This window comes from Brassica oleracea, chromosome C2 (assembly GCF_000695525.1).
Source record: "Brassica oleracea var. oleracea cultivar TO1000 chromosome C2, BOL, whole genome shotgun sequence".
In the NCBI taxonomy this organism is placed as follows: domain Eukaryota; kingdom Viridiplantae; phylum Streptophyta; class Magnoliopsida; order Brassicales; family Brassicaceae; genus Brassica; species Brassica oleracea.
The window spans coordinates 19903400-19920570 of NC_027749.1; the positions used below are offsets into that span (position 1 = coordinate 19903400).

At 39.0% G+C, this 17171-nt stretch overlaps 3 protein-coding genes across 4 annotated transcripts; 1 reads left to right on the forward strand and 2 right to left on the reverse strand.

Moving 5' to 3' along the window:
• Positions 1-391: 391 nt before the first annotated feature.
• On the reverse strand, positions 392-2111 carry LOC106322989 (phenolic glucoside malonyltransferase 2-like). Its single transcript, XM_013761137.1, has one exon. It carries the CDS (start codon positions 1965-1967, stop codon positions 567-569), a length of 1401 nt encoding a protein of 466 aa, XP_013616591.1. The 5' UTR covers positions 1968-2111; the 3' UTR covers positions 392-566.
• A 4542-nt stretch (positions 2112-6653) lies between these two features.
• LOC106323650 lies at positions 6654-7946 on the reverse strand. Its single transcript, XM_013761738.1, has 3 exons — positions 7617-7946; positions 7388-7472; positions 6654-7312 (listed from the first exon to the last, which is right to left on the reverse strand). The coding sequence occupies exons 1-3, from the start codon at positions 7944-7946 to the stop codon at positions 6654-6656; spliced, it is 1074 nt and encodes a 357-aa protein (XP_013617192.1).
• Positions 7947-9704: 1758 nt separating this feature from the next.
• On the forward strand, positions 9705-12181 carry LOC106324818. 2 transcript variants are annotated; one of them, XM_013762805.1, is made up of 9 exons: positions 9705-9893; positions 10267-10627; positions 10710-10743; positions 10937-11149; positions 11228-11317; positions 11391-11456; positions 11537-11628; positions 11716-11763; positions 11898-12181. In XM_013762805.1, exons 2-9 carry the CDS (start codon positions 10296-10298, stop codon positions 12001-12003), a joined length of 981 nt encoding a protein of 326 aa, XP_013618259.1. In that variant the 5' UTR covers positions 9705-9893; positions 10267-10295; the 3' UTR covers positions 12004-12181. The 2 variants fall into 2 exon arrangements, with proteins under 2 accessions (XP_013618259.1, XP_013618258.1); XM_013762804.1 differs by lacking the exon at positions 9705-9893 and having other exon boundaries at positions 10009-10627.
• The last annotated feature ends 4990 nt before the right edge of the window (positions 12182-17171 follow it).

Genomic DNA, 17171 nt, shown 5'->3' on the forward strand with positions numbered 1-17171 from the left:
TAACTTGAATGGAAACATGTCTAAATCGTACCTATTACTTGAATGGGGACATGATTAGATGCGAGGACAAGGTTTGAAAGTGATCACGCATAGATAAACCACTATGTTTGTTTCCGAATCGCATCTCTCACTCGTCACGTCTCTCTGCCAGTGTAATTAATACTTGGGGTTCGAAACAGTCAATATATTTGTTGTAAAATTCACTATTTCCCTAGCATCTCTAGTTGTTGTTGTTGTTGTTGTTCACGAATGCATATAAAGTATGGAGCAGTAAAATTTCAAACTAGAGCACTGATAAATATATGGATCACTTAAAAAAGCAACCACACTAAATTCAAATCCAAAGGATTTGATATGTTCATTACGTTGGTGTGTTTCTCGGGATATGAACAAAACAAAATGCAACTGTTGAAACTATTATGTTCTGAGATAGTTCGCATACAAGCTCACAACTCTAACGATCAAGTTTCTTGCTTTCAAAGCTTCACAAGAAACAAGAAACAAGAACACAAGAACAGCTCAATGAGCTATGTCTTATTGAAATTTGTAGAAACAAAAAAAGGCGTTTAGTTTTGTAAACCATTGTTGAACAGAGTAAGGACGACGTCTATATCACTCTTCTTCATGCATATTCCAATCTCTACGCCACCTGGTTCATCACGTCTCTCTGCCATTGAGATCCTCTCCCCATCGATGGAGACAACATCAACCTTAACGGGTCTTCCCCACCCAAAATCTGAATCATATACACCCAACCGGGTCGACCCGGCTACCGTCCCGAACTGTGAGGCAACACCTATAGAATCGAATCCAATCTTGAATTCTTCCGCGATAGTCTCAATCTTTCTTGAACTCAAACCTTTCACCAACTCGCTGAGAATCTCAACCGCCGTTACGAACCCTTCCTCTCCCTCGAAATCCGCCGCCTTCCTGTTGTAGCTACCCGCCGGAAACACGCAATTACCGAAGTAAGTCGCCGGAAGCGGCGGATCCAGACGCTCTCTGAAATCTCCAGAGAAGAGGAAACACACGCGTCTCTCCCCGCTTCCTCCACGCGCCTTCACAAGGCATGTCCACACGTAAGCATAGGCGATGACGAAAGTCGACAGGTGGAGGTTCTTATCTCGAGTCCGTGAGTCGCTCTTGACTCGCTCCCTGAGCCTCTCGACGTCAACGCGAGACAGCACGAGCGTGGTCAGTACGACGTCGTGTGTGGGCTCCTGGGCGGGAATCGGACGCAGACTTATTCTCCCGCCGGTTTTGTTGTGTTTCAGAGACGTCACGATCTCGATCATCTGTTCATCGAGTCCGGTCGGGTCTTTGATCAAAGACCGATCAAGAGATGGAGTTGGAGTCTCCGGCAGAGAGGATACGACTCTGTTTTCTTCAATATGTTGTTTGCATAAGTGAGCCCAAGCTCTGACGAACATGCTTGACGTTTTTCCGTCTAAAACGGCGTGGTGTGCGGCAACGCCGATGGAGAATCCGTTGTTGGGGAAAAACGTGATTTGAAGAGAGAATGCGGTCGCTGAGTCATCGGAAACTGGTAACTCGGGGAGTAAGCTGTGTAACTCGGTAACTGGACGCTGTCCATAGCCGGAGAGAAGTGAGAAATCAGCGTCACTCTCCGCGATGGTCACTGAAACTGTGTCGTTTTGGGAGACGATGATGTTCGGTTTGGGCTGGTTTGGGTCCCAGACGATGCGGCCAGTGAGAGGGAGATAGCTGCGGCGGAGGACGAGGGAGAGGGAGAGCTTGAGCTTAGGGAGGATGAATGAGTTGAAATGCTCATGAGTCGACTCGGTGAGCCCGTAGAAGAAGACTCGCTTCACTGGGGGGAATACTAGCCATGGTAGATCAAAGAAAGTCAACGGGATTGCGAGCGAGTTGGCGGAGTTTAGAACCGAGTCGAAGTCGGAGTCGGCGGCAGGGGTGACTCGGGCAAGCTCGATGACGTGTAGTGTCATTTTATGTTGAGGGAGAAGGAAATAAACGGATTTGACCAGAAAAAAAGAAAAAAACGGATTGGAACTATAGTTTGGAGAGAGCCAAAAGTATTTTTCTCGCCATAACTAATCATTCACAGATAGATGTGAATATTAGTAAGGAAAAACCTAGCCTTTTTTCAAAAATAAAATAAAATAAATATCTAGCCATTATTCTTTTTGTAAAATCAATTATGACTAGTCTTCACGTTATTCTTTGCACATTGTTAAAAAAATCTGTAAACCTCTGCCTATTAATCATAATTTCACATTTTTCAGAATTCGAAACCCAAACTTTCTAATGTTAAAAGGGCATCCGGCCTTCTTTTTTTTTTTCCGTCATCCGGTAAATTAATGTAAAATCAGCAAGACCAACATTCAGTTACACAAGATCAGCCACATGGAGGAACTCCTTTATCCAAAAAACTTATCAACCAACTACCCAATCAAAATTACCATTCCCCACTATAAAACAGTTGGTACATAGTCATAACATAAGATTCAAAAAATTAGTCATAGATCATATGACAATGATCAACTAAATAGGGGGCGAAGCTTACTCATTCTCAAGCAATTCTCGTAGCCACAAGGGACCACCAGCCGCAACATAGGATTGCAGATAACCACCTTTCGCCGCATTTTGAGCTATGAGGAAAACCCCTCTGTTTGTTGATCTATCTTCTTTTACTACTCTTCACCATTCCACTTTTCTCAATCTTTTCTCCAGCTCAACATATTGCCCTTTGAAATTAGGCCACGCTTTAGGTCTGAGGATCACCTTTGTGAGCTTATCATCATCCAATGCAATAATGACTTTGTTGAGATGATGAAAGCTTAAGCTCTCCAAAGACCACAGCAGAGCTTTGTATTTTGCTTCATCCAAAGACTTGACATTATTGAACACCCGTCGACTATGGATGAGAATTTTGCCCCTCTCATTTCTCACCACCCAAGCTCCTCCACTTTTTGATACCTTCTTATCAAAATCCACTCCAATGTTGCACTTTATCCATCCAGCTCGCGGCGGCTCCCAACATTTTCTAACTGCCTCTCGCGCCCTTCTCTCCTCCTCTTCCTTCTCTCTTTCTTGTTTTTGTGCAATCAACCAGAACTCTGCTTCCTCTGAAATTTTCTCCACCACGTCATGTGCAATGACTGCCTTCCCTTCAAAGATGATCCCATTTCTAGTCTTCCATAAATACCACACAATCCAAGAGATCATAATTCTAACCTTCTCATCAACCTCCGTGTTATTCATCAGCATCATGAGATAATGGATGTTAGAGAAGTGGGAAACCTTATCAAAACCATTCATCGGATTAGGCACGTAAGCTAGAGCCCACACCTGTCTAGCAATGGCACAATCAAAGAGAAGGTGGTTGATGGATTCACCTTGAAAACCACAAGCTTGGCAACACGGATCCATCTTGATTCCCTTCTTCACTAGCAGTTCACCCACAGGGATCGCATTGCTTAGAGTCTTCCACATGAATGTTTTAATTTTTGGTGGTGTTTTGATCTTCCAAACTTCCAACTTGAGATCGTTTAAGGAAGGTCTCGCCACAACTTCGCTGTGTATATCACTATTGGATTGTCTGTTGATGAACCAATACCCAGACCTCACCGAATAGCTTCCATTTCTGTTATGAACCCATACCCAGTAATCCTCTTGGTCCGCCACCACTTCCATCTTAAGGATTCTCTGAATTTCCTCCTCGAAGAAAAGTTCCTTGAGATTTTCAAGCTTCCAGTAGTTGTTGTTAACATCTATAAGATCTCTTACTTTCAACATGAGATCCACAAAGATGTTCTTCATCAAGGGCCTTCTCTGCACATCTCCTTCAATCCATGCATCTACCCAGACCGAGATAGAGTTACCATTTCCAACATGTTTCCTGAGACCTTGTTTAAGCAACTCTTTGCCAAACTGGATACTCCGCCATCCGTAAGAGGGTCTAGGACCATTACTAGCAAAAAGGAGATCACCATGCTCAAAGTATCTGCTTTTGAAGACTCTAGCAAAGAGAGATTCGGGATTGTTGAGTATTCTCCACGCTTGCTTGGCCATAAGAGATTGATTGAACCTATGTATGTCTTTAAAGCCCAGACCCCCTGCTCTTTGGCTAAACAAAGTTTCGTCCAACTGAGCCAGTGAATCTTCCTCTTGTGTTTCAGAGCGTTCCACCAAAAATTCGCCATTGCCTTCGTTAAATTTTCACAGGATTTCTTGGTCAGTTTAAAGCAAGACATCGCATAAACCGACATTGCCATAGCCACTGCTTTGATCAGGACCTCCTTACCTCCCTGAGACAGTAGCTTCACGAACCAACAAGACAACCTGTCCTTGAGTCTGTCATATATATAAGCTAGCATGTCTGTTTTTGATCTGCTGAAGCACTCAGGCAACCCCAAGTAAGACCACGTACCACCTTCTTTCTCAATCCCCATGAGATCTCTCAACAATTGTTTGCATATCTCATCCAGCTTCGCCCCAAAAGTGATAGCAGACTTATCGAGGTTAACCGTCTGGCCTGTCGCTTTCTCATACACCTGCAAAATTTGCAGCAATTCAGATACTTGACCTAGCGATGCCTTACAGATCATCAAACTATCGTCAGCAAATAACATGTGGTGGATCATCGGTCCATTCTCTGAAAACTGGATGCCTCGAAGTCTTCCTCCTCTCACAGCTTATTCCATCATATGAATGAGACCTTCAATGCACAAAACAAACAGAAAGAGAGACATGGGATCGCCTTGACACAAACCCCTCTCTGGTTGAATGTGCCCAAATGGTTGATCATTAATTAGGGTAGAGTAGGTAACCGATGTTACACAAAACATAACCCTCTCAGTCCAAACATGATCAAAACCCAAGGCAAGAAGAAGAGCTCTCAGGTATCCCCATTCGACTATGTCGTATGCTTTAGACATATCCGATTTGATGGCAATAAATTCCTTAGCCACTTTCTCATTCGTTTTCAACGCATGAATCATCTCGTGGGCAATAAGTATGTTGTCGGTGATAAACCTTTCTTCTACAAATGCAGACTGTGTAGGTGAGACCAAATCTGCGAGAAAGGGCTTCAGTCTGCTTACCAAGATCTTTGAGATGATTTTGTACAACACCGAGCAAAGGCTGATGGGTCTTAAGTCAGTCATCAGCGTGGGATCCGGGATTTTTGGCAACAAGCAGGGATGGGTATAATTCCATTCCGCTGGAAAAACTCCTGACGTGAAGAACTGCTGCACTTCCTTGGTCAATTGAGCTCCCACTGTCTCCCAATACTTTTGGAAGAACAAGCCCGTCATACCGTCTGGCCCCGGTGCGCTCCCTGGTTTGATAGTAAAAACAGCCTCTCTGACCTCTTCCACGGTAACCTCTCTGGTCAGGAATTCATTCATCTCATCTGTCACTCTACTAGTAAATCCTTCGAAGATTTCACTAAAGTCCTTCGCAGATGACGATTTGAACAGATTCCTGAAATTATTCATTTGCCACTTCTGCTTTAGCTGCCTCAGAAAAGTGAGCTTGTCCATTACTATCCACCAGTTTAATAATCTTGTTCTTTGCTCTTGACGACTTGACTGATTCATGGTAGTATTTTGTGTTCAAATCCCCTTTGACAGCCCATCGATCTTTGTTTTTTTGCTTCCAATACGTCTCTTCCTCTTTGTATGCTCTGATAAGCTCGCTCTTAAGATAGTTGACTATGTGGGCAGAGGGGAAACAAACAAACTGTTGTTCTTCCAGAGCTTGTTGAATATGGTTGATCTTGTCCCTAGAATTTATAGACTCTTTCTTTTTCCATCTACTCAAAGCCTTCCTGCATCTTTTCAGTTTATCTGAAACCTTCACTTCAAAAAGCGGGTGATTCGTTAACCATGCCTTCTTGATCTCGTCTTTCACCCCTGGATGATTTAGAAATCTTCTGTCAAAGCGAAAGCTTCCTCCAAAGGGTTCGGCAGAGGAGATCAATCTCACCAACACTGGTCTGTGATCTGATCCTCTCATGTCTAGGAATTTTTGGTTTGATGCCGGAAAGAGTTGAAACCAGTTTTTATTACCGAAACATCTATCCAACCTTGACCGTATCCAATGATTCCCTGTCGGCCTCCCCAAGTAAGGTTGTTTCCACTACTTTGAAGCTCCATCATATTTCCAATCTCAAGCATGTTATTGAAATCTTGGAAAGATTCTTCATTCCTTCTCGGCCCGCCGCTCTTTTCTCCATTGTTTCTAATTTCATTAAAGTCGCCCAACATACACCAGGGCTCCTTTCTGTGCACCCCAATCCTATAGATCCACTCCCAAACCACAGATCTATTTCCTTAGACAGGTTCTCCATAGACGCAAGATACAAAGAAGGAGTCTTTACCAAACTGTACATAAGAGTCCACCAGGTTCTTATCTACAAACTTGAAAGAAATATTTACTGAGTTCTTCCAAAACAAGGCAAGACCACCGATGTACCGAATAGGATCGACAGTCATTATCCTATCATAGCCTAGCAACGCTTGCAAGTCCACTAGATCGTCACGAGTGTGCTTCGTCTCCATCAAAAACAAAATATCCGGGAAGATTTCTTTACGAATTTCCCGCAGTCGATGAATCACCAAATCCTTTGCACGGCCCAGGCCTTGGCAATTCCAACTCATCATAGCCATTTAGATACTAGACGGTCCCTCATCCGGGACCACCAATGGTTTCTTAAACCTTGCAGAGCTTTGAGATGGCTCGACATCATCATGTGTCTTCCTCTTTCCTTCAGAAATTACTCCTTCCCCCACTACCTTAGTCCCTTCAGTTAACGCTTGAACAATCTTCTTTCCAGATGCCTTTCTTGTATATGTTCCAGGCCTTCTTCTCTGTCTGGGTTTCTTAGGAATAGTCCCGAAAGTGCTAGTATCATAGATACCCACACTATAACTCGTTGAACTTTCCAAAAGATACTCTGATTGAGTCGAACCCGCCGGCTTCTTTAAAGTTTGGGGCAGAGAGATGACCTTCCCTGATTGCAAGGTTTTAGAGCCAGCCGAAATAGCATTCGCCATAAGTTTCTCTTGCTCCGAAGGTCGTTGTGTCTGAGCACTGAAATCAAACACTGTGCCCTTTCCTTTATCGAGATTAGACGACACCACTGGGGGTTGCTCCAGTCTCAAATAGACTTTCTGGCCCAAAGGGTCATTAACTAAGTCTTCCAAAGATTTCCTCACTCTGTCTTCTCGAGCAAGTTTCTCCTGACCCTCAGCCGCTAACAGATATTGTCTCATTCCTTTCAAGACCTCCTTTGCAATCTTAGGCTTACCTGAGACTGGATCCAACCCTATAAGATTGCTAGATAGGACCCCATAAAGCGGATCATTTTCTTCCAGTGAGAGTAAAACTTATGTGTTCTTGCTTTCTGCTGACGAAGCAGACTCCAACAAAGCCGATCCTATTCCTTTTGCAGACCAAGGGCACAAAGCTTGCTCATGAGTCAGTCGCTGGCATGTATAACATCTCTTTTGTAGTCTCTCATAGTCATACAAGATGTTAACTACCTCTCCACCAGGTAATGTTAATTTTTTGGATCTTCTCAGCGGCTTCGATACATCAAACTTAACTAGTAGTCACACATAATCCTTCACCTGCGCCTTCTCAGGATCATACGGTACGTCAACTACCTCACCAGCGAATTCTCCCAGCGCCGATATTGTTCCAGGAGTATAGTGGTTTACTGGAATGTTTCTCATCTGAACCCACACCAGCAGGTGTTGTAAGAAATCATCTGGTGGCTTCTCAGTCCATCTATCCAACACAATCGACCAGTTATCGAAGGTGTGAACTCTGCTCAGAACATCGAGGAGGTCATGCTCGAACTTGAAAATAAACTGGAATCTTTCCTTAGACAGAGCTACTCCCCTCACTCTGTTGTAAAGCTTCCATTTCCTGGGCATCTCAAGGATAAGATCAGACATCCTTTGACACTGAGGGTTGAGAAGCCGACCAATGATACTCAACGAATTTCTCTCTGTTGCATAGAATTCTGGTCTATCCGGAAGCACGAAGGGTTCGTCTTCCTCTTCAATCGAAAGATGCTTCAACGCCTTTTTTGCAATGAACAAACCCTTTTTGCAATGAACAAACCCTAGAAGCTCTCTCAGATTTAGGATAAGAACGATAAAAAAGTCCACAAAGTGGTTTACTTTTCTAATACGAAACGTGTTTGATGAACGTAGGCCCCACAAATCCAAGATGAAATCTTAAAAGTTGGAGAATAAAGCCCAAAAGAGGGAGCCAACTAATGTACGCCTGTAGAGAGAATTTTTCACGAACCGTTCTTGGCTTCCAGACTTCCACACACCTTTTTTGTTAAATGTTTTTGTGTACACCAACTCTTATTATTCTAAGTAGATTTTAAACCCAAGTAAATGATGGTAGATTTATAATTTGTATTGTTGTATTAGAATAGAAGTGATGTCAAGTTTTTAACGAAGTGGTCTTAGCCTAGTGGTAATAGGGTTCGAGCTCGAGCTTCTGCCATGGATTCGATTTCTCTTGACTACCCATAGACGCTTTAAGTAATAAGAAAACCCGGATTTCTATGGGCTTTTTGGTGATTAGTCTTTGGGCCTAGAAAACTTTTGGGATCACACCAAGGTTATCAAAAAAATATATATACGAAATCACACACCACTAAATATATCTTTTCTGTTTTTTTTCTTCACATATTTTAAAGCTTTTGTATTTCTATTTGATATAAGTTTATTCTTATTATCTAGTTACTCATATTATTTAAACCTTTTGTTTTTATTTGAAACAGATTTACTCTTTGAGTTTTAAATACTTACATAATTCATATTGAATACTTACATAGTATTTAGTTTTCCTATTCATATTGAATTAAGTATATTTTAATGAAAAATACCTTATAATAGTTTTCAAAAATAAATTGGTACAAGAGAAATTTCAAATGAAAAAGTAACCAAAATAACCTTCATTAAAAGGTTTATAGACACATATATATTTTGGGTTAATTAATCTAGAATTAGAGTTTGTTTTGAGGAATAATGTTTTAAGAATTAATGTTTATGGTTTAGAAATTTAGAATTTATGGTATTAAATTTATATTAAAAATTTTTAAAATAAATTTTTTAAATATTTAAATTAACTATATTATCAATAAAAACAGCTTATTTTTTTATTTTAGTGAAATTTATTTAGATCATTTTCTTTTATCGTGCGCTATCTTGATCATAAAAACTTTATATTATATTGTTTTAAGAGAATTGCCCTAGTTTTTTTCTAGATAATATGATTTGCCCTACTGTAATCTGCATGTATCATTTTTTTTCTTTTCTTACAAAAGATTACACACACACAGAAGCTCTGTATATACAATCTGTACAGTCTTTGATTGAAGCTAATGAGAAACAGTATTCCACATAACATCTAACAACTTTCTTATGCTAACTTGTTCTTAATATTCTTACTTCTTACGCTTGGTGTATGTCTTCTTCCTCTTCTTGGCGCCTCCTCTAAGCCTGATAACCAATTCTTTATATTACATAAGGCCCATTAAAGGATTGCCTAAGGTCCACTAAAGGATGGTAAAGCCTGTGTAACTTCTACGTCGACCTTCCCCTTTCTAGACCCTTTCCTCTTGACCGTTGATTTGATTACTCGGACAATCAACGGTTCAAAAAGAAATCAAAAACTAAAAAACTAATAAGCGTGTGGAGGTGGCAGTGAGAATTACAAAGAACACAAAAAAGCCAAATCTCCCACAAACTCTCCCAATTAAAATCATTTTTAAAAAATCATCAGATTCGAAATTCATTACAGAGGAGGAGAGAGTTCTTCTTCTCATGGAGTTTACTAACAGAATCTGATACGGAAGACAAGAGATCAAAGCTTTTTTACAGGTATCACATCTAATCTCCTTTTAATGATTCTTGTCTTATCTCTCTTCTTGTTTTTTTCTTTTATTTTTTTTTTACTTTGTGTGTTTTTTTTCTTGTCTCTGGTTAAGTAAAGAATCTGTCTCTTGCTTTGAATGCTACATCACTCGATCATTAAACTTTATCTTCTTTCTCTTTTTGATGTTAATGCAAAAACCAACTCCGTGATGTCTCATCATGTCTTTCTCGCCTCTGCTTTTTCTTTTTTCCCTCGAAATGAACTCATCAGCTTGTTGTAGCATAAACAAACTCTGAAACTAAGAAAATAACAGAGACATTTTGATAACGATGAAAAAGAATGTGTTCAGCCGAGTTGATCTTTCGAGTTTTGTGACAGGTTCGACAGAGCACACGTGGCAACCAACGATGTCTGCGGAGACCAACATCCCAAGTTACTGGCTAAACTGGAGATTCTTCCTCTGCGCAGTCTTCGTCTTAACGTCTCTGTTTCTATCTTCTTTCCTTATTTGGAAATACGAAGGACCTAGAAAACGCAAGAAACGTGGAGGTGGTCATGATCATGATCAAAGAGAAGGAACAGGAGTTGTGTACGATGATGAAACGTGGAACACTTGTGTGGCAAGGATCCATCCGAACTGGCTTTTAGGGTTTCGAGTTTTCGGTTTTGTTACTCTTCTTGGACTCATCTCTGGTAATGCTATTGCTGATGGAGCTGGCATCTTCATCTTCTACACACAGTGAGTCTTCCATATTCTCTCTGATAAGATTTGACATAACGTTCACTTGTTCTGATGGGAGTGTGTTGATCATTCTTATCAGATGGACTTTCACATTGGTCACAATCTACTTCGGGGTATGGCTTTTCTTATCATCTAGTCATGGTATTTGCACATGCTTTAACAATTTAACAATTCTATCCAGAGCCGGCCCTGAGATTTTGGGATTATACACAATTTCGTAAATGTTTTTATAACTTTTTTTTTTTTACAAATTTGAAGGCTTATATATCTATGTGGACACTTATATTGGACTTGATTATAATGCAGGTTGCAGCCCTTGTGTCCATATACAAATTTAGATCTGATGATAACTATCAGAACGGAGTCAGTACTGTAGATGAAGAGCAAGGGTCGTATAGACCTCCAATTCATGGCGAAAACTTGAATGTCTTTAAGGCTTCTAACGGACACGAGAGACATAATAGGTCTACACGTCAAGTAGCTTCTACATTGGGTTACATCCATCAGATTCTTTTTCAAGTAAGTGTCAGATGTGTTTAAGTTTCTCTGTGTTTAAGTTTCTCTCTGTCTCTGAACATGTGTGTTTTGGATTTGTAGACTTGTGCAGGAGCTGTATTGCTTACAGATGGTGTGTTTTGGTTCATCATCTACCCTTTTCTCACATCCAAAGATTTCAATCTTGACTTTGTAAGTTCTAACACACATTTTGTAAGTTGTGTATCTGACATGCTTAACTCTAACCAAACATTTTATACTGTAGTTCATTGTGATTATGCACTCAGTCAATGCTGTTTTCCTCCTCGGTGAAACTTTCTTGAACTCTCTCGTTAGTCTCTGTATCCTTTCCTTACTCAACGTAATAACATGATATGGTTATAGTGGTGATGATGATTTCTTTGTATGCAGCGGTTCCCATTGTTCAGGATATCATACTTTGTGGTATGGACCGGAGTATTCGTTCTATTCCAATGGATTGTTCATGCTTGTGTCTCCTTCTGGTAACACTCATGGACCATGATTCTAGTCTTTCTTTACATGATCCTATGAACAGTTTAGTATAACATATGTGTAATCTGTTTGTGCAGGTGGCCATACCCATTCTTGGACTTGTCATCATCCTACGCCCCTTTATGGTACGCTACACAAACTCATCGCCCCGTTAATTTTATAACAACCTGTACCACCAAAGAATAGAGATCAAACTCAACTTCTGATTTAGACAATGATTCTTGATCTTGAATGGACTGAATGGTTTAATTGATGGCAGGTATGCCGCCGTTGGGTTGATGCACGTACCATGCTTTGGGGTCTTTGCGTTGATTGTTAAGTTGAAGTACATGTGGCTCTCAAAATGTTTCTCAGAAGAACCATAGTAACACATAGCATATATACTCGAATGGTTGGTTATTCTCGAACAGAGTTCAAAGAAAATTTATACACTTATCGTGTACAGATTAGATACAGGTTCTCTCCTGCCTTCTGTATCAATTTTTTTGTAAATGACATTCAAAGTTCCTGTTGAAGGAACATTATAAATCACTTAGACAGTCACCACGATTATTGTTACGAATAGCCTGATGAACATTACCATTTTCTTTCTAGCAGATCTGCATCATAGACAAGATTAGCTTAATTTTATCAGAAATGTAACGATAATAGTGTACCGGATTTGAAAGGGAGACATCATAAGTTCCACAAATCCATTTTCAATTAGATAATGAATAATTATATATCCCTCTAAGCTAATTAATCATATCTTCTCTTCTTCCCCTATTTGATCACATTCAGATACTATTATATCGTGTGACTTTTATTTTCAAACTTCAAAAGAAGCATCATGTTTACGGGAATTTTTTGGAACTGAAATTCCTGAGAAAACATATTTTATTCAGATTAGAACAAAACTTTATATTCGTATCCAAAAATGGCGAAGAAGATAATATTTTCCATCATTTTTGTCGTTGACCCGATTCTTCACACATGGTTGAACATCTTCTGTATACATAATAGCCATTTTAGTGTTAAAAGAGCATTTAAACGACGAGAGGAAATACACCAAAATATTTGTTTCATATCTTAGTGGACAAAATTATAAACAAGTGAAACAAATATTAAGGACTAGTTAGATAATAATACATAATACTAGTATTTGGTAGTAGTTGCAAGTGATTTTAAGAAGATAGACGTGGACCAAAAATTAAACCGGGTCTCACTGGTTACCATTCGGTAAATAAGAAGAACGAATAAAAAAAATGTACGGGAATAAAATAGCAAGAATGAAAATGAATGGTTGTTTCTTATCAAATTTAACAAGGAATAATTTTGTTCTTCAATTCTCTACAAAAAAAAAAGAATGAAAAGGAATGAGAGGGAATTATTATTACTTGTGAATGGTGATTTTTTTTGGAACGTTAGAGAATGCATTATTCCTCGCTGTTCTCTGGTCACCGTTCATATCCAAAAGTGTATACTAATAGGAAATAAATGGTTATGTATTCGTAGTGCTAATACAATTAAAACAAATTCTTAACACTGTTATCTTTTTACTTTTGTCATCTCATTTTTTATTACAATTGAAATAGACAAATTGGCGGGATAAAAATACATCCCCATAAATAAGAATCAATCAAATTATATTTCAAATTTATCTTTGGAAAATTGGACAGAAAGTTTTAATTTTCTAATTATAAAAAAACTTTCTAATAAAGCACGCACAAAAGTTGTCGGCTCTGCGCTGAACTTTTCAGTTTTAATCTGAAATCAAAATTTTATTCAAATGGTTTAAAGAAAATAATCATAGATTTCAACAGTTGGATTTTTGGATTCAGATACTTTCGAGTTATCAAAAGATAAAAAAAACTAGTCTCAGTTCTTTCCTAGGTTGCATGGAAATCGAGTGAATGTCTGTGTTTTCACGTTTGAAAAGGTTTAGAAACGATTTAGAACCGGAATCTCTTGGAAACTCGTAGAAACATATTGAAAACTCGTTTTTTTTTTTGAAAATTTCATTTTAGAATTTTAAAATTTACTGATTATATATTGGAAAATAAAAAAAAACTCTTATGTTTTTTTTAATTTAAAACATATTTTATAAACAATTAATAAATATAAGGATATACTTCGCAAATAGCAGAAGATTTGGTATTTGTACACACTAATCTTCTTCTTCCATCTAGACGAAGTCTTGAATACAAATATGGTTTCAATAATATATGAGATGTTGGAGGTTTGATTTATTGGATGAGATTAATATTGGGAGACTTGAATTTGAAGATCTTTCTCTCGATGATAAGTTTGATAAATGGTTACCTTTGTTGGAGCTAACGAAAATGAGGTTGAAAATGATGCTATTGATCTTTTGACTTGTCGACTTTATGATTTTTATCTTTAGTTAAGCTAGATAATATATGCGTATTGGATTTGTGTTGTTTTGAATTTTTATATGATTTTCGATATTTAATTTTTACTTATTTTATTTTCGTATACTTAAACATCGAATGGTTATTTGTTTACCTGTATTCTTAAATACACTAAACAGAAGAAAACAATTGTACTTACATGTTAATCAATCATATATATATATATATATATATATATATATTTACTAACCTTCCAAAACTTTTCCGTTCCTTTTTTTTGTTAATAATCAAGTTTCTACGTTTCAAAACACATCCGTTTTCGATTCCTTCAACCTAGGATCTTTCTCAACCCCTTGGCCCTCGGTTTCTTATCTACAGTTTGTTTTTACTTATTTTATTGTTACTACAATTTTCAAGAACATTTATGTGCGCAACATGTTTTTTTAATCCACATTATCGGTACACTTTCATCAAGAGACCCTCGAAAGAGTTTGATATAGTTGAAGAGATGTGGTCAAGTTATTTTGGGGTGATGTGTTAAATTTTGAGTCGCTAAACAAATCGTAACACAAATTAGCTTTTTTGAACTAATCTCATATACGCCAATGCCATAAAAATATTCTTCAGCGCAGCATTTGGCAAAGATTGAAAACCATTCCAAAACTTTTGTTTAACTGTGATAAAAAAAGCGGTTGAAATGTACCATCTCTATTTTTCTGTATGCAGCAATTCTTGAATTTAATTTCTATAAACTATAGTATATGCATTGACTAAAATAACGTGTATCAGCTTTTTAGCTCCTTTTAAACATGATGGTTATGATTTGCGAGCTATACCCAATGAAAAAAAGTCAGCTAATACTTGCACTTTTGGAATAATAGTTGGGTTTCCACCGTCGAATGCGCCATAACCAAAAGGCTAGGCTTATCTTATAAATATAGTAATATCCAATCTAAGTCAAAACCGAAGATAAACAAAATGGTGCCACGTTAATGAAGAAAGATTTTATCTTTGTTAAGCTTTTGACCTTAGCAAATTAAATAAAACTAACTTTCCATATATGTATCTTTTGATCTCACCCGCACAGTTGGAGCCCAATTTCCTTGCACTCTTGTCTTTGACTCAACTCAAAAAAAAAATATTAAGAAGTTTTTAGACTTTTCTTGTGCATGTACTTTTCATTTTATTTTTTATTTGATAAACCAACAATATGTGGTAATAGTATTAGCGACAGATCATTACTCGTGTTTAAAATTCTAACGGTTCATTTAAATTTGTACTGGATGAACTGAGGTGCATAACCAAATTCATAAACAAATATAGTATATCATTTTAATTTAAACGAAAATATTAGCACAGCATAAACGTTGTCTCAAAATATAAAATGTTACCATGGTAAGTTTTTGCGTGTATTTCAATGGTATTCTTGATGTTTTAAGACTATTTTTATTTTTTTATGATAATACAATAGATAAAAAATAGTACAACTTAATATGATCCATTTCCGCAGTGTCCTAGTTTTTACTATTATTTAGTAAGAATATAAGAAATATAACACATCACTTTCTGTTGAACTTAGAATTTTTTTTAAGATAACAAAAGAAAGACAAAATTTGTATTTGATGGACCACAGACAAAACCGATGGACCACTTCACAAGATACATTTGAAAAAAACTTATGTGAAGAAACATAATTAAACACTTCGCATCAGGATGCTTTGATATTGTTTTGTTTTAATGCATGTCCACGACATCTCCAGACTTTGGGTTTTCTTTTCTTATAACCACGTACGCACAGTGGCGGAGGTAGTGCCTTGTGAGGTGGGTCATATGACCCATGTGAAATCAAAGAAAAACAAAATTTTACTTGTGTTTTTACAGAGAAAATTGAGAAAATATAGTAAAATAGGCTTATTGGAAGGTTGGAACTCAGAAGCCGATTTTGATAGTGTGAGTGTGACAACAATACAGATGCTAAAAAAAAAACATTATAGATGCTACCTCATTTTTTTTTCCGCCGAGTTTTGTTTTTATTAATCAAAGCCCAAACGGCCGAAGCCCAAGTATACCAAGTACCAAACAAAATGCCCACATACACAACGGGCTACAACATTAACGGTCGAAGCCCAAGTAAACTAAACGGCCCAAAGGCCCAAACATTGAAACCGGACAGCTTGACCTAAGCGCGCGACAAGGCGGCTGGGGTTTGAACACGTGTAAGAATCTGGACCATCAGTATGGCACGCGTTGCCCGCCTCGACTTGACCGAAACCTCTTCGCACAGCCGCCGAAACTTGCCACCGACAACCTCGTTTCGCCGGAGCTCAGAGACTGAAGAGCCTACAACGAAACCATAGCCATTCTACGCCGCTCTGTCTTCACGCCGGAGAGTTCCATCGATCTAACGAGATTTCTTCCGACTATGTATCACCACAAACCCTAGACAGGCGAGCCGAGAACCACTACTATCCTCCTCTTGTACGTCCTCGCCGTTGTCGGAGAGCTCCATCATCATCCGAGCTCTCATCCGCGACGGCCCACGACCCCATACCTGACCACAAAAACCACACCGCACTTATCTCACCTCGATCTAATCACCACAACCCAAAGGACATCGGGTTCCAAGACGGCAGCGCGGAACTTTGCAAGCCTCCACTCTCCGTGACCAAAAGCCGGCGAAGACGGAGCTGAATGAGCCTCTCCTTCCCGGAAGCTAAAGCGTCGACGATGGATCTGAGAAAAGCTCCACCTCCTGCATAAAGACCGGCGACGATGGATCTAGGGTAGCCTCCATCTCCCGGAAAAACACCACCTGAACATGCAAGCCGCTCCATCTCCACCTCCACCTCCACCGGGAACCTCCAATCGATCGCGTCGTTACTCCAAAGGCCGAACCACCGTTGATAGATGGTTGCGGTCCCAGAGCTCCGACAAGGCGATCGATGACGGGACTGCGAAGAAGGAGCGGAGAGTGACAACTACAAAGGAAGGAAAATGACTCCGGCGCCAGCACAGACGCTCATGCGCCAACCGTACGCCGGACCCAAAAGTAGATCTGGTTTCTCTCTTTTCTCTCCTGTTTCTCCGGTGTGTGTGTGTTTATGATTATAGATGCTATCTTAAGGATGCTGTTCCAATAACTATTATTTCCCACTGTTTCTAGCGACATTTCACAAGATTTA